Here is a 15,954-nt window from a genome sequence, read left to right as displayed (position 1 = left end):
GATTTTGTTCTAAATCTAACAGATATTGTTTATTTTAAGCATTATTTTTCCATTTTGATCAATTTTAAACTTTCACAGCCATCAGAATTTATGGTGGATCAGAAAATGGAGAGTGAATCATTATACCCTTACAGCAATGAAAGTCTTATAGACTAACAGAAAAGTTTTGAGCATGAGCTTTCGTGAGCACAGACTCACTTCATCAGATGCTAGTCTTGTACAATAATTTTGAGACTAAAAAGTTAAGGGCTTCTCACTGTAAAAACAGAAGGTGTCACTCACATCAAAATATGCAAACTAAGTAACCTTAAACTAAACTATCCAAAGTTTTCAGGAAGCATTTTTCTTACCTTGTCTATCTTTAAATTTCAATTATTATCAATAGAAATATTTTGCACAGGTATGTGCTTGGTGAAACCTACATTCATCAACATTTCCAGGCAAAAATCTAATCCTTACAAGCCACCTATCAAACCATCAACAGCCCTAAGCAATGGGGGATGGTGTTGATTAATTAAGCGCTAATGCAAAGCCAGCAGAGGGAGTACACTGCACCATTTTTGTGAGCCCCACCAACAGCGCTTTACAGATTGTTTAAAAATGAGACAACAGCCTGGGAGGTGGTTGTGGTAGTAACACATTGAAACGCCTGGCTGCATGGGGACAGGAGTTTCACCATACAGCTGGCTGGTGAATGAGTTACGGCGGTGTCCCTTTAAGTAGCTAATGGGCCTGAGACTGATTGCCCCAGAGAAAGGGAACTCCTGAGCCCTTTTCTTACTGCGCAAGGCTCAGGTGCTGGTACAGCTCCCGCGTCTTGACTTTCCCCAGGAGAGGAAGCGGCGAGCGTGCAGGGGCTGGGACGCCCACGGGCAGGGCGAGCTCTCCCCAGGTGAGGGTGATCCGGGACTGTAGAGCCGGTACCTGTCCCGCTGCGCCAGCCGCCTCTTGGGCAGGAGCGCCGGGCTGTGTCCCGAGGGGTAGCGATCAATCGCGCCCTCCCTCGCGGGCCGAAGAGCGGCTGACCTGGGTCCGTCACCCCGGGGTGTCCGACAGGCCCGGCCCCCAGGGGTCCCGCTACCCGAGGGACCCGCTGGTACGTGGGGGGCTGGGGCCGCAGCCGGCCATGCGGCGCAGGGGACAGGGTGGCTCGACCCTGCGTAGCTCCCGGCCCGACCCCCGACCGCCCGGTCGGCGCTCAGCGGGGCCGGGTCCGCCCTGCAGCGCAGCCACGGGCGTGCAGGGGCTGCTCCCCGCCCGGCGCGGCTCCGGCCCGGCTCCCCGGAGCGCGGCGGCGCCCGAGCTGCGCTGTCACATGATGCGGTTCCTGGAAAGTTCCTGGAAAGCCGCGGCCGCCTGTGCAGGCAGGGGCGGAGGGCGCCCGCCGGGCCGAGCCCGCGCCTCTAGTGCCGGCGGCCGGGCTGTGCTGCAGGGGCGGGGCGGAGCGAGGCGGCCCCGGCCCAACCTGCTCGCGCCCCTCCGCCCGCCCCTCCCCCCGCGGGCGGGCAGTTCCTCGACAGCGGCGGCGCCCTCCCCCGCCGGGCGCGGAGAGAGGTCGCTCCTCCCGTCCGCGAGGGGGCCCGGCCGCGGCGCTCAGCCTGGCTCGCTCCGCCTGCAGGCGGCGGCGGCGGCACGTGAGAGCGGCGCCCCCCGGCCGCGCGGGTGACTTCGGCCTCCCCCCCCCAGATGACCCTGCGCTCTCCCGAGGCCTCGGCGGGCGCGGAGCGGGCCGGCGGCGAGTGGCGGGCTCCCGGGGCGGCGGCGGAGCGCCTGGCCGTGGCCATGGAGGAGCTGAAGCGGGCAGGTAAGCGGGCGCGGGCGGGAAGGCGGCCGGGCACGTGCTTGGCCCCGGGGGCGGCGACTGAACCCCTCGCAGCGCGGGAGGGGGCGCCCCCTGTCTCGCCTCAGCGGCCCGCGAGCCCACAGGCCCAGCGCGGCGGGGGGCGGGTGTGGCTGCGCTGCCCCCCCCCCCCGACTCCGCGGTTTGAGGGGCCGCTGCTTCGGGGGGACTCCCGCGCTCCTCAGCCCGCGGGGGCGGGCGGGGAGCGCAGCGCAGCCCGGCTGCGGGTGGGTGGTAGCGACCTCGTGCTGCTCGTTCCCAGCGCTGTGCGCCCTGGCCCCGCGTCGTTCCCCGCGGACGGTAACAGCGGGGCTTGCTGTGGTGCTCGCTTCCTCGTACTTGTTTCCTGCCTTTCTGTCGGTAGGTAGAGGACAAGGAGGAGACCCCCAACCTCAGCCCCATGCGCAGCAATGGGGTGGCGGGGTTAAATGCGGTTGTGGGTTGCTGCTTTCCTATCTTAAAATAGATGCTCGGCTTTTTTAGGCTCTCAGTAACCTCAAGTTGCCTGTTTTGGAAAGATCGTTGTCTGGTGGGAAGGACTACTTTCACTGATCCTTTGAGAACCGTTTTTTGTTGTTTAAAGATAGCTGGCTTCGCTTGCTGTCCGATGAAGTGGGTCAGTCCCAGGAAAGCTCATCACCAGATAAATCATTTTATTAGTCTTTAAAGAGCTGTGTTTCTGCTGTTTGTTTTGTTGGATTATGGAAAAGTAATTCTCTTGATAAAATAGCAAAATGCTTTAAATAGTAGTGTTTTCCCAGATGGAATTCAGAATGACTGTCCACGGGGAAAATAAATTGTTTAAAATAGTATCAAACTTGAATTTTCCAGAGTCCAGAAGGGTTTAGCTTCATCCTCTTACGTACCATGCACTTTTTAAAACCCTTTCAATCACGTTTGCGTCACTCAAATGTCAAAAACTACCCCTATACTGCAATTGTAGGAATTACTGTTTTTTTTAGAGCGATGGACCTTACAAAATGCAAGATGTTTTTATTTTCGTTAGACTGCCAGAATGAAAGCCTTGTGTCTCATTGATTTCTTCCTACTTGTACTGCTTCATTGCTAATAAGCTAAACAGAACTATTAAAGGCAGGGTCTTTGACTTCAAGCCTTTGTCATTTTGACTGTCGTACAGAAGATGGTACTGAGTTTCCAATATAGTTTTCACCAAACTTTGGAAATCTAATTCTCATCCATGCAAAAATACACATGAAAATAGTGACCTGACAGTGTCATGATGACACATTTAAACTTTCTCTCTCTCTCTCTCCCTCCTAACAGGATGGTACTGGGGCAATATGAATGTTGCTGAAGCCAAAGAGAGATTACAAGATACTTCTGAAGGTACTTTCTTGGTTAGAGACAGCTCACATTCAGAGTATCTACTGACGATCTCAGTAAAAACATCAGCTGGACCAACCAATCTGCGTATTGAGTATCAAGATGGCAAATTCAGACTGGACTCCATCATATGTGTCAGATCTAGGCTTAAACAATTTGATAGTGTGGTTGATCTGATTGAATACTATGTTCTTACATGCAAGGATAGACAAACTGGGCCAGAAACTCCATCAAATGGAACAGTGCATCTTTATTTGAACAAACCTCTCTATACTTCAACTCCATCTTTGCAACATCGCTGTAGAATAACCATAAACAAATGTACAAGTAAGATCTGGGAACTGCCTTTACCAACAAGATTAAAAGAGTACTTGAAAGAGTATCAACACCAGGTATAAACATCATTTCTAAATGTCTCTTGTAGAGTAACTTTGAATGCAACTATTTAGATCACCCAAGGAACTGGGTATCCCTTTGTACAATTCAGCATTGAATCTATTATCATATAGGGTCTCTTTTGAGAGAGGCGTGGCGTTAGATTTAAAATACTTCCAAACAAGCAGAGCCTTCCCAAATCCTGTGTTTGATGGGAGTAGAGAGGGTGAGGCTGCAGTCTCTTTAACAAGGTATATGAGTATCACAGTAACTTTTGAGACTTGGGATCCTGACCAGAATGTACATCTTAGATTTGAAGAAAATGGTGTAGAGCACTGTAATTAGTGGCTGCCAAGTAATATCTGAAAGGGTGATCAACAAAATAGGAAAGACTGCAACTTTAGATGGGTCTGGTCCTAGAACAAGTAAATGGTCTCAGTTGTCTGATTCCAGGACTAGTTAGGTGCTGATATGCTTTTGCAATGTTAAATGACTTGGGCTTGTGACTCTTACACACTTACGCAACTAATCAGCCAAGCCAACAAGCTATCAACCTCAGTTTGTGTATTGAACCACAATCCTGGGGGGGGGGGGGGCGGGGGCTTTATATTTTTTGCAAACATAGTACTGTGGAAATCAAGTTAAATTCTATTTTCAAATGCTTTAAAATGGATTTAAGAGAAAATAACTATTTCAGGGGACCCCAATGTGTTACCGATACACCATTTTGGTATGTCAGGATCTTGTTGATAACATATTTTTCCCTTGTTACTATTTAGCCTCTTTTGGATGAGGTCATAGATTCTGTACACTGCCATTGCTCAGTTTGAATATCTCAGCATGAAAATCAGCAATTATGGCTGCTTTCTACAATGTAGAATACCTTTTTCAACTTGTTTCCTACCTAGAACTATGGGAAAGTTTGTTTTATTCACTGCTGTAGCTGTCCAACTTCAGACTGTATTCAATAAAGGGAACCTAATTGCAGAAGTTGTTTCTACTAATTTGTGTTGAAACTTGCTGCATGTCCAATAGTAATGTTTCCTGTGAACCTCAATTCTTGCTTTTCTCTCCCTCACCCCCTCCCTCCCTCCTCACCAACTAATGTTCAAGTGGGTGCACATGTAACAGAGGGTTGGATTATATTCATATTAGTGGAGCAGAGACTGAATTTCTGTAATTTGAAATGGTGGTAGAGAAATTAGCTAAGATGCTACTTGTATTGCAGTATCTCCCAGAAACTGCAAATTGGATCAACATGCTACTGTGATAATGTTAATGTACGTGCATATGCACGTATGGGTGTGATCTGTATGTCTGTCTAAATAGAAAGTATGTAATAGAGCCACGTAATAGAAGTATTTGGTTACATGGGAACTGGTCCACAGGTGGCTGCTCAATCATCATCATCTCCATAAATAAAAGGTTAAGATTCTTAACGTCTTCCTCTCAGAACAGAGCTTAAACAAGGATTGCAAAGAGGCCCTGTAAGCCAGAGGTGTGGAATCCCTGGCCCATGGCTTGCATATGGACTATGGCTTGCTTGGATTTGACCTCTGAAGCTCAGGGTTCTTTTTTCCTGTCACCTGGCCTGTAGGAGGTAGGGAGCCTAAGCCTTGCAGGCAGGAGTCAGGCAAACTGGGACGTATCTGTCCTAGTCTTGCATCCTCCTGCTTGTCCAGGCCCCACAGCTGCTTTCCAGCCACCCACTGAACCTCCCCATTTGGTTCAACTCTGGGCCCTTAGAAGAATTAATCTGGCCTGGGGGAAGTCCTGAGCCTCTGTCCACACTTCTCCATCTTCCCCGCCCCCCCACCCATGGAGCATGGGGAGTACTGTATGTGGCTTTTTTTCCTGTGAGTCAGTGCCACCCCCCGACCCAAAAAGATCCCTCACCCCTACGTAAGTTTAAATCTGGGCAGGCTGAAAAGCAAGCAAAACAAATTTTGCTTCTGAGCCAAGCTTCTTTCTGCTGCTGTGCAGATTTAATAACCACTAGTGTAAACAGACTACAAAAACAATCCCAGGGCTCACTGAAAGTTTGTTTGGGCGAAGTGGAGAGTGGGGGCAGGTATCCGATTTCCTAGAAATAGTTATGACTAGAGCTCTCTAGTCTGTCCACACCTAGTTGGCCTACTGTCCCTTGCCAATCAGTCTGTCTTCTTGTAAACCCATAGTTGTTTGTGAGGTGTAGTTTGTCTGGTTTCACCTTGGGTGGTGCGGGGGGGCCAATACTGAAGTATCTGGGGATGAAGGGATCATATATGATTGCTAGATCTGAAGATTACGACAAAGTTCTGTCGCCAGCAGTAAGCCAGAACATTTGGCAGCACCCTACCAAAGTACAGTCTTCCTCTACTATTTGTTACTCGTGTATCTTCAGTACATTTGCAGATTAACTAGTATTGAAAATGTATAGCTGCACTACAGTTGGGTGGAAACTTAATTGGGTGGGAAGTAGTTGAGTTCAGGAGAGGTGGTCATTTAGCCTCAATGGTTCAGTGCTTCTTCCTGTTATCCTTCTTCCCTCCTACTCCTGTCACCCATAAGCTGTTGTATTTCTTGCTGTTAACACCTGATCACTCAAAAGCAAACCCGATATTTGACGTACAGGATCCTACAGGGGAGGGAGAGACCACATGCTGCTAAAGATAGTCCTTGCCACCCAAAGAATCTCCCATGTGATAGAACAAGTGGATTAAACAAATCAGTCGTTGGGGGTGGGAATGGGGGAGGATGGGGTTGTTAGGAGACAACCAACATAAGATGTTACTGACTTGGTAAAAGGAATGTGAGTTATGGCTTGCCGGTGATAAAGGGTAAGCATGTGTAGCCTTGTAGGCCTCACAGCATGGCTAAATGGGTTTTTGTTGGAGTGTTTCCAATGCATAAGGGTCAGCAAAAGAGAAGCTGACTGCTAGGCATGGTAGTGGAGTGAAAGAGACAGACTTTACCTTTATCCTGTCAATCAGATAGGTAGAGTGAGATTAAGTTAGAAGTGCTTCTTGGTGAAGACAAGCAGCATGTGCTTAATACACCTGAAGGACACGGTAGGTGTGATGTGCTTTGAAGCAGCAAACAGCATTTTGAATGGATTTGAGGCCAAACATCTAGCCTATGAGAGCCTTGATCTTTTTCTATATGTGAGACCATAGCACTAGTTCAACTAAGCTGCTGGAAGCCCTTCATGCAGATGTAGACTGTTGTGACTTAACCAGCTTAAAACTAAGGTAAGTCAACTTTGTTAGTACAGCTGACTATGGTAAGTTGCACCAGCGCAAAAATCTCTGGAGTAGCTGTTTGTGCTAGTATCAATCATGGGGCAAACGTCTTAAAAAGTAGTAGGAGGAAAGTGGCTTTATAGATTTTGCTACAATGCTTAGAATGTTAATCTTTAAATTGCTAGCTCTCTACATTCCAAATCTGGCTCTAAACTGCTGCTGTAAGTCTGTAGTGAACTCGCACAGACTGACTCAGCAGTGCCATCCCTAAATGAGTCTGGAGAAAGCTCTTTTGGTCAGGACCACTGAGCTACAGAAAAATTGTTTTTGGTGTGGGATGGGTTTACACGTGTATGTGGGCAAGGGGAGCACAAACCCCACACTCGGCCAAGGGCACCAGGGCTATGAGCTCCAGCTCCATTGCAGGGGAGAACCAAAGCTTGAGGCAACTCCCTACCCCTGCCCCCCACCACAGTAGAGTGAGCTAGCACTCGTATGCTAGTTGTATGGATTGCTAGAAAGGCTTGGAGCTTCCAGCACACAGTGTAAATAGAGACTTATTACAAACTGGATCAAACTAAGCTGTAGGTTCCCCATCCCTGTCCTAAGTGATCGAAAGTGAGAATGGGAACACAAACCATGAGATGGAATTGAATCAGGAAACTTTAAAGTACTGCCTCTTGTTTGCTTTTTTGAGCCCTGAGGTCTGTATTTTCTAGTTCTTTGCAATCATAAGGGCTGGAAATTTAATCTCTCTAATTAAAATCGGAGATTCTCTCTCCAGTGTAGTTGGAGCTGCAATTTTAAAGAATAAACCCTCCAACTGCTGAAAGAGTCATGATGAAAATCACAGAAATTGGCAAAACTAATACTATGAGTACTAAACGTCCTCACTGAAGTGTGACTTTGGCTTCATCCCTAATTAAATAGGGAGAGTTTCAGTGCAACTTTTCCCATAGGCAGGGAGAATAAATGGCTCACCTAGAAAATGGTCACATGGGGTGGCAATGTAAACAGGCAGCTGTATTCATCCCATTAAATTTTATTTTAATCTGATCTCTTAAATCTGTAATTTATGTAATCACAGTCTAAGTAAACATTCCCTATTTAATTGCTTCAAGGAAGGTGTGGCACTGAGAGAGGAAAATAGTGTGGTCTTCCTTTTAATGTCTTTGCCCACACCACAAAAGTATACACCACGTTGCCCTTCTTCCTAAATAAAAACAGGATGAGCAATGTCCTGTTATCCATCTTTGTCATAGTTCAGACAAACTGTTCCAGTAGGTAGCTGCCTTTACTTCTGAAGTTTATACCTCCCAGTGGAGTTAAATGACACATCTTCCTGTTTCAGCCCAATTTGTTTTAGCCTTTTTTTTACATAATGACAAAAGAATCTATTGATAAAATTCCTACTAAAGCCTCTGTGCATGATTTATCATTTCCCTCCTGTTCCCCCTCCCCCATCAAAATATTTGATAGGAAGAGAGGGTATTTAAAATGGGGTGTCTTGCATGGAGAGTCTTTTCAGATTTTAAATATTATTTTTAGTGATACCAAAGGAAAACTCTAGCCAGTGTACTGATTGACAGAATGTATAAATTAAATGTTTTAGAAGGATTCCTCTTATCTGTATTAGTGATTTGAAAACCAAATTAAGTTTTAACAGTCCTTTCTGTGAGAGAAAAATGGCTTGAACAATGTTGTAGAAATGTGTATGATGTATTGCATACAAATATTCCTTCAATTTCCAAACCAACAGTATAATTAGAAACCATCAGTTTGAGTGAGCTAGCCAGTCCACACAAAGGAAGTGGGTATGAATGCCTGTTATCTTGTTCTCAAGATCATGAAAACCACTTCATATTGTCTCATTGTTTCCCATCTGTCTGTAGCCATCTGTTGACTCTTATACTTGGATTGTATGGCTGTTGGAATAGGGACAGAATTGGGAGTGTAGTTGTCCTGTTCCCTGTACAGTACCTAGCATAATGAAGTCCTGAGCTGTGATTAGGATTCCCTGGTTCTGTAACACTCGTAGTGCACATGAAAAGTGAGTTTAAAGATCTGGGTAAGGGAGTGGGGAGAGAAATAACTTTGAAATCCTTACATTTTTGCCTATAAGACACAACTTCAGGAAAACAAAGCACATGGTAAAAACATGAGGATGGGTGCTCAGTGGGGCCAGAGGATGAGGATTTAACAGATTAAAAATACTGTGAATATGTAATATGCTGAAGAAGAGTTGTCTTACGTAGAAAGAATCCACATATTTCCAAGGAGAGTTTTAGAGAGCAGTAAGTTACACAAAGAAGCTATCAGATTTACAGTGTCTGACTGAAACGATTAACAGTGTCTTCAGTGATAAATTATGCACTTTTCCGTAGTCAATAATCTAGAAGAAACCCTATTTAAAAAGGAGAGGACTTTCCTTTTTTTCCACCCTTCCAGACTTTGGCCCAACCAACCAAATAAATCAGCAAAATACTCTGGAAGCTGACTGCTGAGGCAACATCTTGTAGAAAAAAATCTATAATAGAAAAACAAAAGCTGTCTATTTATAAAGCCCTATAAATCTGCAGATATATATTTTGTATTCTCAGACCATGTTTATGGATTGGATGCAGATACAAATTTTTTATCTGCCCAGGGGTCTGCATATATGGGAGTGAAAAACAAGCAAAAGATTTATTGGAAAAAGACTTGGATAGATATTCTGAAGAAAATTTTCAGGGTTGACCTCTGATGCAGAGAGTTAAAATAAGAAAACAGACAAATTAAATGGTTGGATGCCTTGAGTTTTCTTTCACTGATGTGGCTTATGCAAATGATTTTGTTTTAGATCAAATGGGCTGTAAGCATTACATAACTGAAGTTTAAATTCTGCCTGTTGTAGAAAAATAAATGTCTGAAATATGCTTCATGACCTCAATAGGCTTTGAATCAGACATAAGCTTTGGGTGAGAGAGAGTTGCATGGTATCTTGCTTTGTTAGAATTTAAAAACATTGTAGGATCCCTTTAAATATTATTTGTTTAAATATATATGTTCAGGCCCCAGTCCTACAATCAGATGGAGTCAGTCAAAAATTTTAAGTTTGCTGGGCTTTGGATTGGAGCCATATTTCAGGGTAGGTTTTTCTGTTAACCTATAGTACCGCATATCAGTCTTACAATCTGAATTTCCAAAAAATCTCTGCCCATTTCTCATCACATGATACATAGCACACAGGATCCACATATACAGATCTAACTGTGGGACAGAGACTATAATGAATGATATGATGGGACAAATTCCTTCTCCTCCCCAGCAAAGATGGACATAATTAAAATACCATCTTCAGTAAGGAAAAAGTTATGGATCGTTATTTCTGTGACTTATGTTTTTGTTTATGAAACTTCTTGTTTCACTTTCTTTTATTGGGGGGGCGGGGGAAACAGTTTAATACAGGACTTGGCCTGTACAAGCTACATGAGCAATAAAAATTGTATTATTAAATTGTATAAATTGTATAAAAATTGTATTATTAAATATTACATTTTGTTAATGTTTCAAACTCAGCTATACTTTACTAACAGTGCAGCTTAAACTCATGGCAGATGTTATTAATGTCTTTAAATGGCAATGCTTTGATGGGTGGAGAGATGAAAATAATTTAAGAGATTAAGCATTGTGTGTGACTATGTTACACAAATAACAGAATGCCTGTCTGTATGGAAATTAGTTGAAGTACTTGGGAGGGAGCTTGTCTGTAAAGAAAACTGCTTGCATTAAAATCAGTGCTTTGAGGACATTTGTATACTCTTTCTCTCTGCTCCCTGAGTCTCTGACAATATAATCAATCCACAGTAGCCTCAAACAAACAGGGAATATAGCAGAGAACTGAAGGAGCCTTTGTTTTTCAAACGGGCCTTAGGAAGAAAATTACAGAACGTTTTTTAAAAAGAAAAAAACAAACCCTTAATAGACTACCTTGCAAAACTTTCCATGGGTCATCAGTGACCTCTTAAAATGTACCCTGAAAGTTTTAGTCTTTTAAAAATGAACTGTATGTTGATTTGGTTATTACAAAGTATGAACAAGAAATATACATTTACAAAAATAAGGTGCTCAATTTATTTCTTTAAATTAAAAAACCAGCCTTCTAATCTCTCCCTGTATTTAAAATGCTTGGCAACTAGCTTTATGTTTGATATGTTGTAATTTGGAAATAGTTTCAGCCATGATTCCTAATTTTCTTCCTCTTTTTGATCAAACTTAGGCGTTTAGGGTTAGTTTGATTCATATATGCATGGTTCAATGTGACTAATTTGCACAATATTAAAATATTTTAATTTCTGAGAGCCTGAAACATTTAGATTTTTCTGTATCTTATCAAAAGGTTTTCTTAAAATTCACTGTATAAAGAATATTAAAAATGAAAAATAAAGGAATTAAAATACATTATGTACTTTAAACTGAAAATTGCTTGTGTGGAAAATATCTATTAAACTTTAAAAATATCTCTTGCAAATGTTTAATTGACATGCATTCCAGGGATTTCTTTCTTTAAAGATTATGCTATGTGGACATATGAAGCTACACAGTATTTTTTTTGCTCAAAGTTATTTATAGTAGTATAAGTATCGTTAAGAAAAATTTCTTCTGGTACTGTTTGCCAAGAGTTTTATTTTGTAGAACTTATTTTAAATTTACAGATATGAGCATTTCAAGTTTTATTCATAGATTCCAAGACCAGAAGTGACTATTGTGGTGATCTAGTTTTACTTCCTATATACAGGCCATAGAACTTCCCAAAATAACTCCTAGAAACAGATTTTTATGAGAAACAACCAACCAATCATGATTTAAAAATTACCAGTGCTAGAGAATGCATCATGACGCTTGGTAATAATTGTTCCAATCATTAATTACTTGCACTGTCAAATGTATGCATAATTTCCAGTCTGAATTTGTCTTGGTTCAACTTCTAGCCATCGGATCACAATATACCTTTCCCTGTTAGTTTGTCAGGAGAGGCTTTTCTGACTTTTGGCCTATCCACACGGGGCCAAATGTTGGGGGGGAAAAAAACCCTCTATCAAGACATCCCTTCTTCCTTGTGAAATGAGGCGTACAGGGATGTCAACAGAACACTCCTGACTGGCAGATCTCTTCCAAGAGATCTGCAGTCTCGTCACATGCTCTGTTGACAAAACTTCTGTCGACAGAACCCGGCAGTTTAGACATACGCATAGACTGCAGAGCCCATTATTGCCCTGTGTAGGTACTTAAATAGTAATCAAATCAGCCCTTAACCTACTCTGTGATAAGGTGAATGATAGTGATAGATTTAAGGAGCTCAATTAGATATGTTTCCTAATCCTTTTCAGCACTCTTGTGGGTCTTCTCTGAATCCTCTCTAATTTATTAATACCCTTGAATTGTGGACAGCAGAACTGTACACTGTTGTAGCTGCAGTCTAAATACAGAGGTAAAAAGTCTCTCTTCACCTCTCAAGATTACGCTATTTGTGCATCCCAAGATTGTGTTAGCCCCTTGTGTGACATTGGAAGCTGATGTTTAGGTGATTAAACATAACAACCCCCACATCTCTTTCAGTCACTGCTTCCCAGAATAGTCTCCAATCTGGTAAGTATGACTTACATTCTTTTATTCCTAGATGTTGACATTTACAGTTAGTCATATTAAAATGCATATGGTTTGCTTGCACCCAGTTTACTAAGCATTCGGATCACTTTGTGTCAGTGACTTGTCTTTGTTTTATGTGTCTCTTGGAAATTTTTGTTTTTCAGCCAGGTCACTAATACAATGTTAATGTGCCTATGGCCATGAACTGATCCTTCAAGAACTCTTTCAGAAATACATCAGTTCTACAATAATTCCCTGTTTACATTTACATTGAGACCTATCAGCTAGTTTTTAATTCATTTACTGTGTGCCATGTTAATGTATATCTTTTTAATCAAAATGTCATGTAGGATTAAATCAAATGCCTTGTAGAAGTCTAAGTATAGTACTTCACCCTAACTATCTTTATCAACCAAACTTGTAATCTCAAATAAAATATCTTTTAAAAAAATCAGTCTGTCAGGATCTGTTTTCCTCAAACTCACATTGAGAGTTAATTATAAAACTTAAACGACCTCATTATTGTCCTTAATTCTTCCAGCTATAGCTGTCTTATGTCCCTTTGTGTTATCTATTTTCTATGCTTACTAGCTTCTGATTTATTTTCCTTACTATCAATGTACCCTTTCTTCCATATTACTGTTTTCTTTACTATTGCCTTTACTTCCCTTTCAACCCAAAATGTTTGTTTTATTTAAATCAATACAGCCATCTTCCTGGATTGGGCCTTTTGCAGCATCTATTGACAATTTCTTACATAATTCCCAATTTTTCCTTTTTTTTTTTCCTAATTTAAATTCTCCTCCCCAGCTGATTTTTGGCTCAGAATTGTTTTCAGCTTCGTGGATTTGATCCTGTTAAAGCAACAAGTATATATCACTACTCTGGACTTTGTCTGCACGTTGTAAATGTCATGATCACCTATACCTAAGATACCATTAATTTTTTATATAGATCAAGATTTTCAATACAGAATCCTCCAGTTTTGCATCCCACAGGTTTTGAATAAGGAAACTAATATAAATATTAGAATTCTGAAGATTTTTAAATATCGGCAGCATGAGACTTCACTCAAACTGAAGAACCCTGAGTATACAAGTTGTTTTCCTATACAATAGAATCTGAGTTAAGGTCAAGTTGCTGCTTTTAACCATTTAAAATAACACAAACACAGAAACAATTCCCTTATTTTACTTTTATGGGTGTTTACATTTAATACAATGCTGAACTGGTTTTTCTTTGTTTTTGTCTCTTCCGATGCCTGATTGCATACTTCCAGTTCCAAATGAAGTGTGTGGCTGACTAATCAGTTTGTTCAAAAACAAGAAGTCCTGTGGATCCTTATAGATTTACAGATATTTTGGAGCATAAGCTTTCATTTGCAAAGACCCACTTCATCAGCGAAGCGGGTCTTTGCACACAAAAGCTTATGCTCCAAAATATCTGTTAGTCTATAAGGTACCACAGGACGACTTGTTTTTGAAGATACAAACTACCCGGCTACCCCTCTGATACTAGTCAGTTTGTAGCTTTGAGGTTAAAATGTTCAATATAAATAGGTGCATAAGTAGCCCATCGTCCTAAACCCTAGTGTGATTTGGTGATCAGCAGCAGACACAAATTAGTACACCGTCTTGTGCTTTATCTATTTAAGGCACTGGCCTATAACCATTCGAGATCATTTTCTTCTGAGAGATCAGTGACGTGGAAACAAGTAATGCCATTTTTGACAGTGTTACTCCCCCTCCCCTTTTTTCTCACTAAATCCTTCCTATATAGGTTATAGCCATTGGGTTTGTTTGTTTTGTTTTGTTTTTTTCCCCCTCATTCTAATCATGAGAATCATCCCACATAGTTTCAGTAGTACCAACTGGAGCAAACTGTTACCCTCTAAATGAGCAATTCCTGTTTGTTACCAAGCTCCTAGCATCAATATACTGTGCAGGCGATTCAGGAATTTATTCTCTTCATGTCCTTTGTTTCCTTGATTAGCTTAATTTTCAACATCTGTTTTGTACCAAGCACACTCATCTTTCCCTTTTTACCCTCTCTTTTGCTAATTTAACACTTAACCTGACTATTCTAGCCCGTGTGTCCCTGATGAGAAAACTGATCCCACTTCTATTGAGTGGAAGGCCATCAAAACTAGACAGCTCGTCCTCCCGCTGTGTGATGGGCCAATGTTCCACAAAACCAAACCTCCACCAATCCTATTCTACTTCCCTCACCAGTGATTCATTTCCAGACTCTCCTGCCTTCTGTCTTCCTTTGCTTGTGGAAGAGCAAAGATACCTGAGAAGATAGTTTGTACATTTATTTTTTTTCAGCACGCTTTTGTTTCCCGAAAGTCATCTATCATCCGCAAGACATCCTATGTCATTGGTGCCGAGTGGAGCCATGATCCGTGAATGTTTTCCTATCAACTTCCAAAGTCTATCCATTCTTTGAGTGACATCTTCTGTCTTAGCTCCAGGAAGTCAGCATGCTGTCCTCTTGTCTGCCTGTTCCTTACAGAATGTCCTTTTGATTCTTCTGACTTTTGAATCACCAGCTAGGATTATCTATCTTCCTTGAATGGTTGAAGAACTCTTTATAGACAAACTCAATTTTTTTACAGCTTGAGCCAATCTATCGATGATTGTGTCCTGTACACCTCTCCATTCCAACAGACCAGTTACATCTTGAGAGTTGTCTTCCACAGTAGCTGCCTAGAAGGCCTGGTGTTGATTGGAAATTCCTAGCTGTGTGGCATTCTTGCTGGTCCTCCTCTCTCTGGTAGCCACTGCCTGCCATCTTCAGCCCTGTAGAATAAGGCTGAGCACTCTTGCCTGTAGTCATGAAGTGCCAGCCCTTTATTACTTCCTCTCTGATACCTTGGTGGCCAGTTCCTTTCTTCTTGGGATACTGAAGTATTCTGAACCTGTCTATCTAGGAACTCCTCTCTAGCTCTTATTCTCAGTGGCATCTTAATTTGCCCTCCTATCCTAGAGTCTTCTCCTCCAGCAGCACAAACAGTCTTTTCTGGCTTCGATCAGGAGAGGAAACATGGTACTTCCAATGCAGGTCCCCATCGCTCTGCCATTGCTGGTCATCTTGGCTGTGTCTCTACGCTAGCAAGTTCTTTCAAAAGATTTTTTTGAAAGAAGGGGGTCTTTCAAAAGATCCTGTGGAGCATCTACACACACAATGTGTTCTTTTGAAGGTAAAGCAAAAGAATGCAGTGCTCCTTTAGAAAATGCTCTTCCTTTGCCATTTAAAGAAGAGTGCTGCCTTTTCGAAAGCTTCTCACAAGAGAAAATGTGCATAGATGCTCTGCAGGCCCTTGTTTTCAAAAGAGCAGCCCTCCTGGTACCTGATTTGTTGTGATCTCTGGTCCGTCCTTTCAAAAGAGAGAGGGCTGTGTGGATGCTCCCTTTCAAAAGAGCAGACCTCTCTTTTGATCCTCCTTTTTGTGTGTGGATGCACTCTTTCAAAAGAGGTTCTCTCAGAAGAGATCTTTTGGAAGGGCTTCTTTCGAAAGATCTCTGTAATGTAAATATAGCCCTG

The 15,954-nt window shown here is 42.5% G+C and overlaps 2 protein-coding genes and 1 long non-coding RNA gene across 3 annotated transcripts in view; 2 read left to right on the top strand and 1 right to left on the bottom strand.

Moving 5' to 3' along the window:
- LOC142022251 (uncharacterized) overlaps positions 1–920 on the bottom strand; it is a 30,742-nt gene extending 29,822 nt beyond the window's left edge. The window contains exon 1 of the long non-coding RNA XR_012647891.1: positions 782–920. This is a non-coding gene — a long non-coding RNA (uncharacterized LOC142022251). The remainder of the gene's footprint in view (positions 1–781) is intronic.
- A 754-nt stretch (positions 921–1,674) lies between these two features.
- Positions 1,675–4,137, top strand: SOCS2 (suppressor of cytokine signaling 2). The gene is made up of 2 exons (XM_075011840.1): positions 1,675–1,804; positions 3,125–4,137. Exons 1-2 carry the CDS (start codon positions 1,687–1,689, stop codon positions 3,580–3,582), a joined length of 576 nt encoding a protein of 191 aa, XP_074867941.1. The 5' UTR covers positions 1,675–1,686; the 3' UTR covers positions 3,583–4,137.
- CRADD (CARD and death domain containing adaptor protein) overlaps positions 3,439–15,954 on the top strand; it is a 135,605-nt gene continuing 123,089 nt past the window's right edge. The window contains exon 1 of the mRNA XM_075011827.1: positions 3,439–3,576. The gene's annotated coding sequence lies outside the window, so the exon portion shown is untranslated. The remainder of the gene's footprint in view (positions 3,577–15,954) is intronic.

This window comes from Carettochelys insculpta, chromosome 1, assembly GCF_033958435.1.
Source record: "Carettochelys insculpta isolate YL-2023 chromosome 1, ASM3395843v1, whole genome shotgun sequence".
Lineage (NCBI taxonomy): Eukaryota > Metazoa > Chordata > Testudines > Carettochelyidae > Carettochelys > Carettochelys insculpta.
Note: the sequence above shows the minus strand (reverse complement) of the source record. Positions and strands in the feature narration are given on the sequence as shown.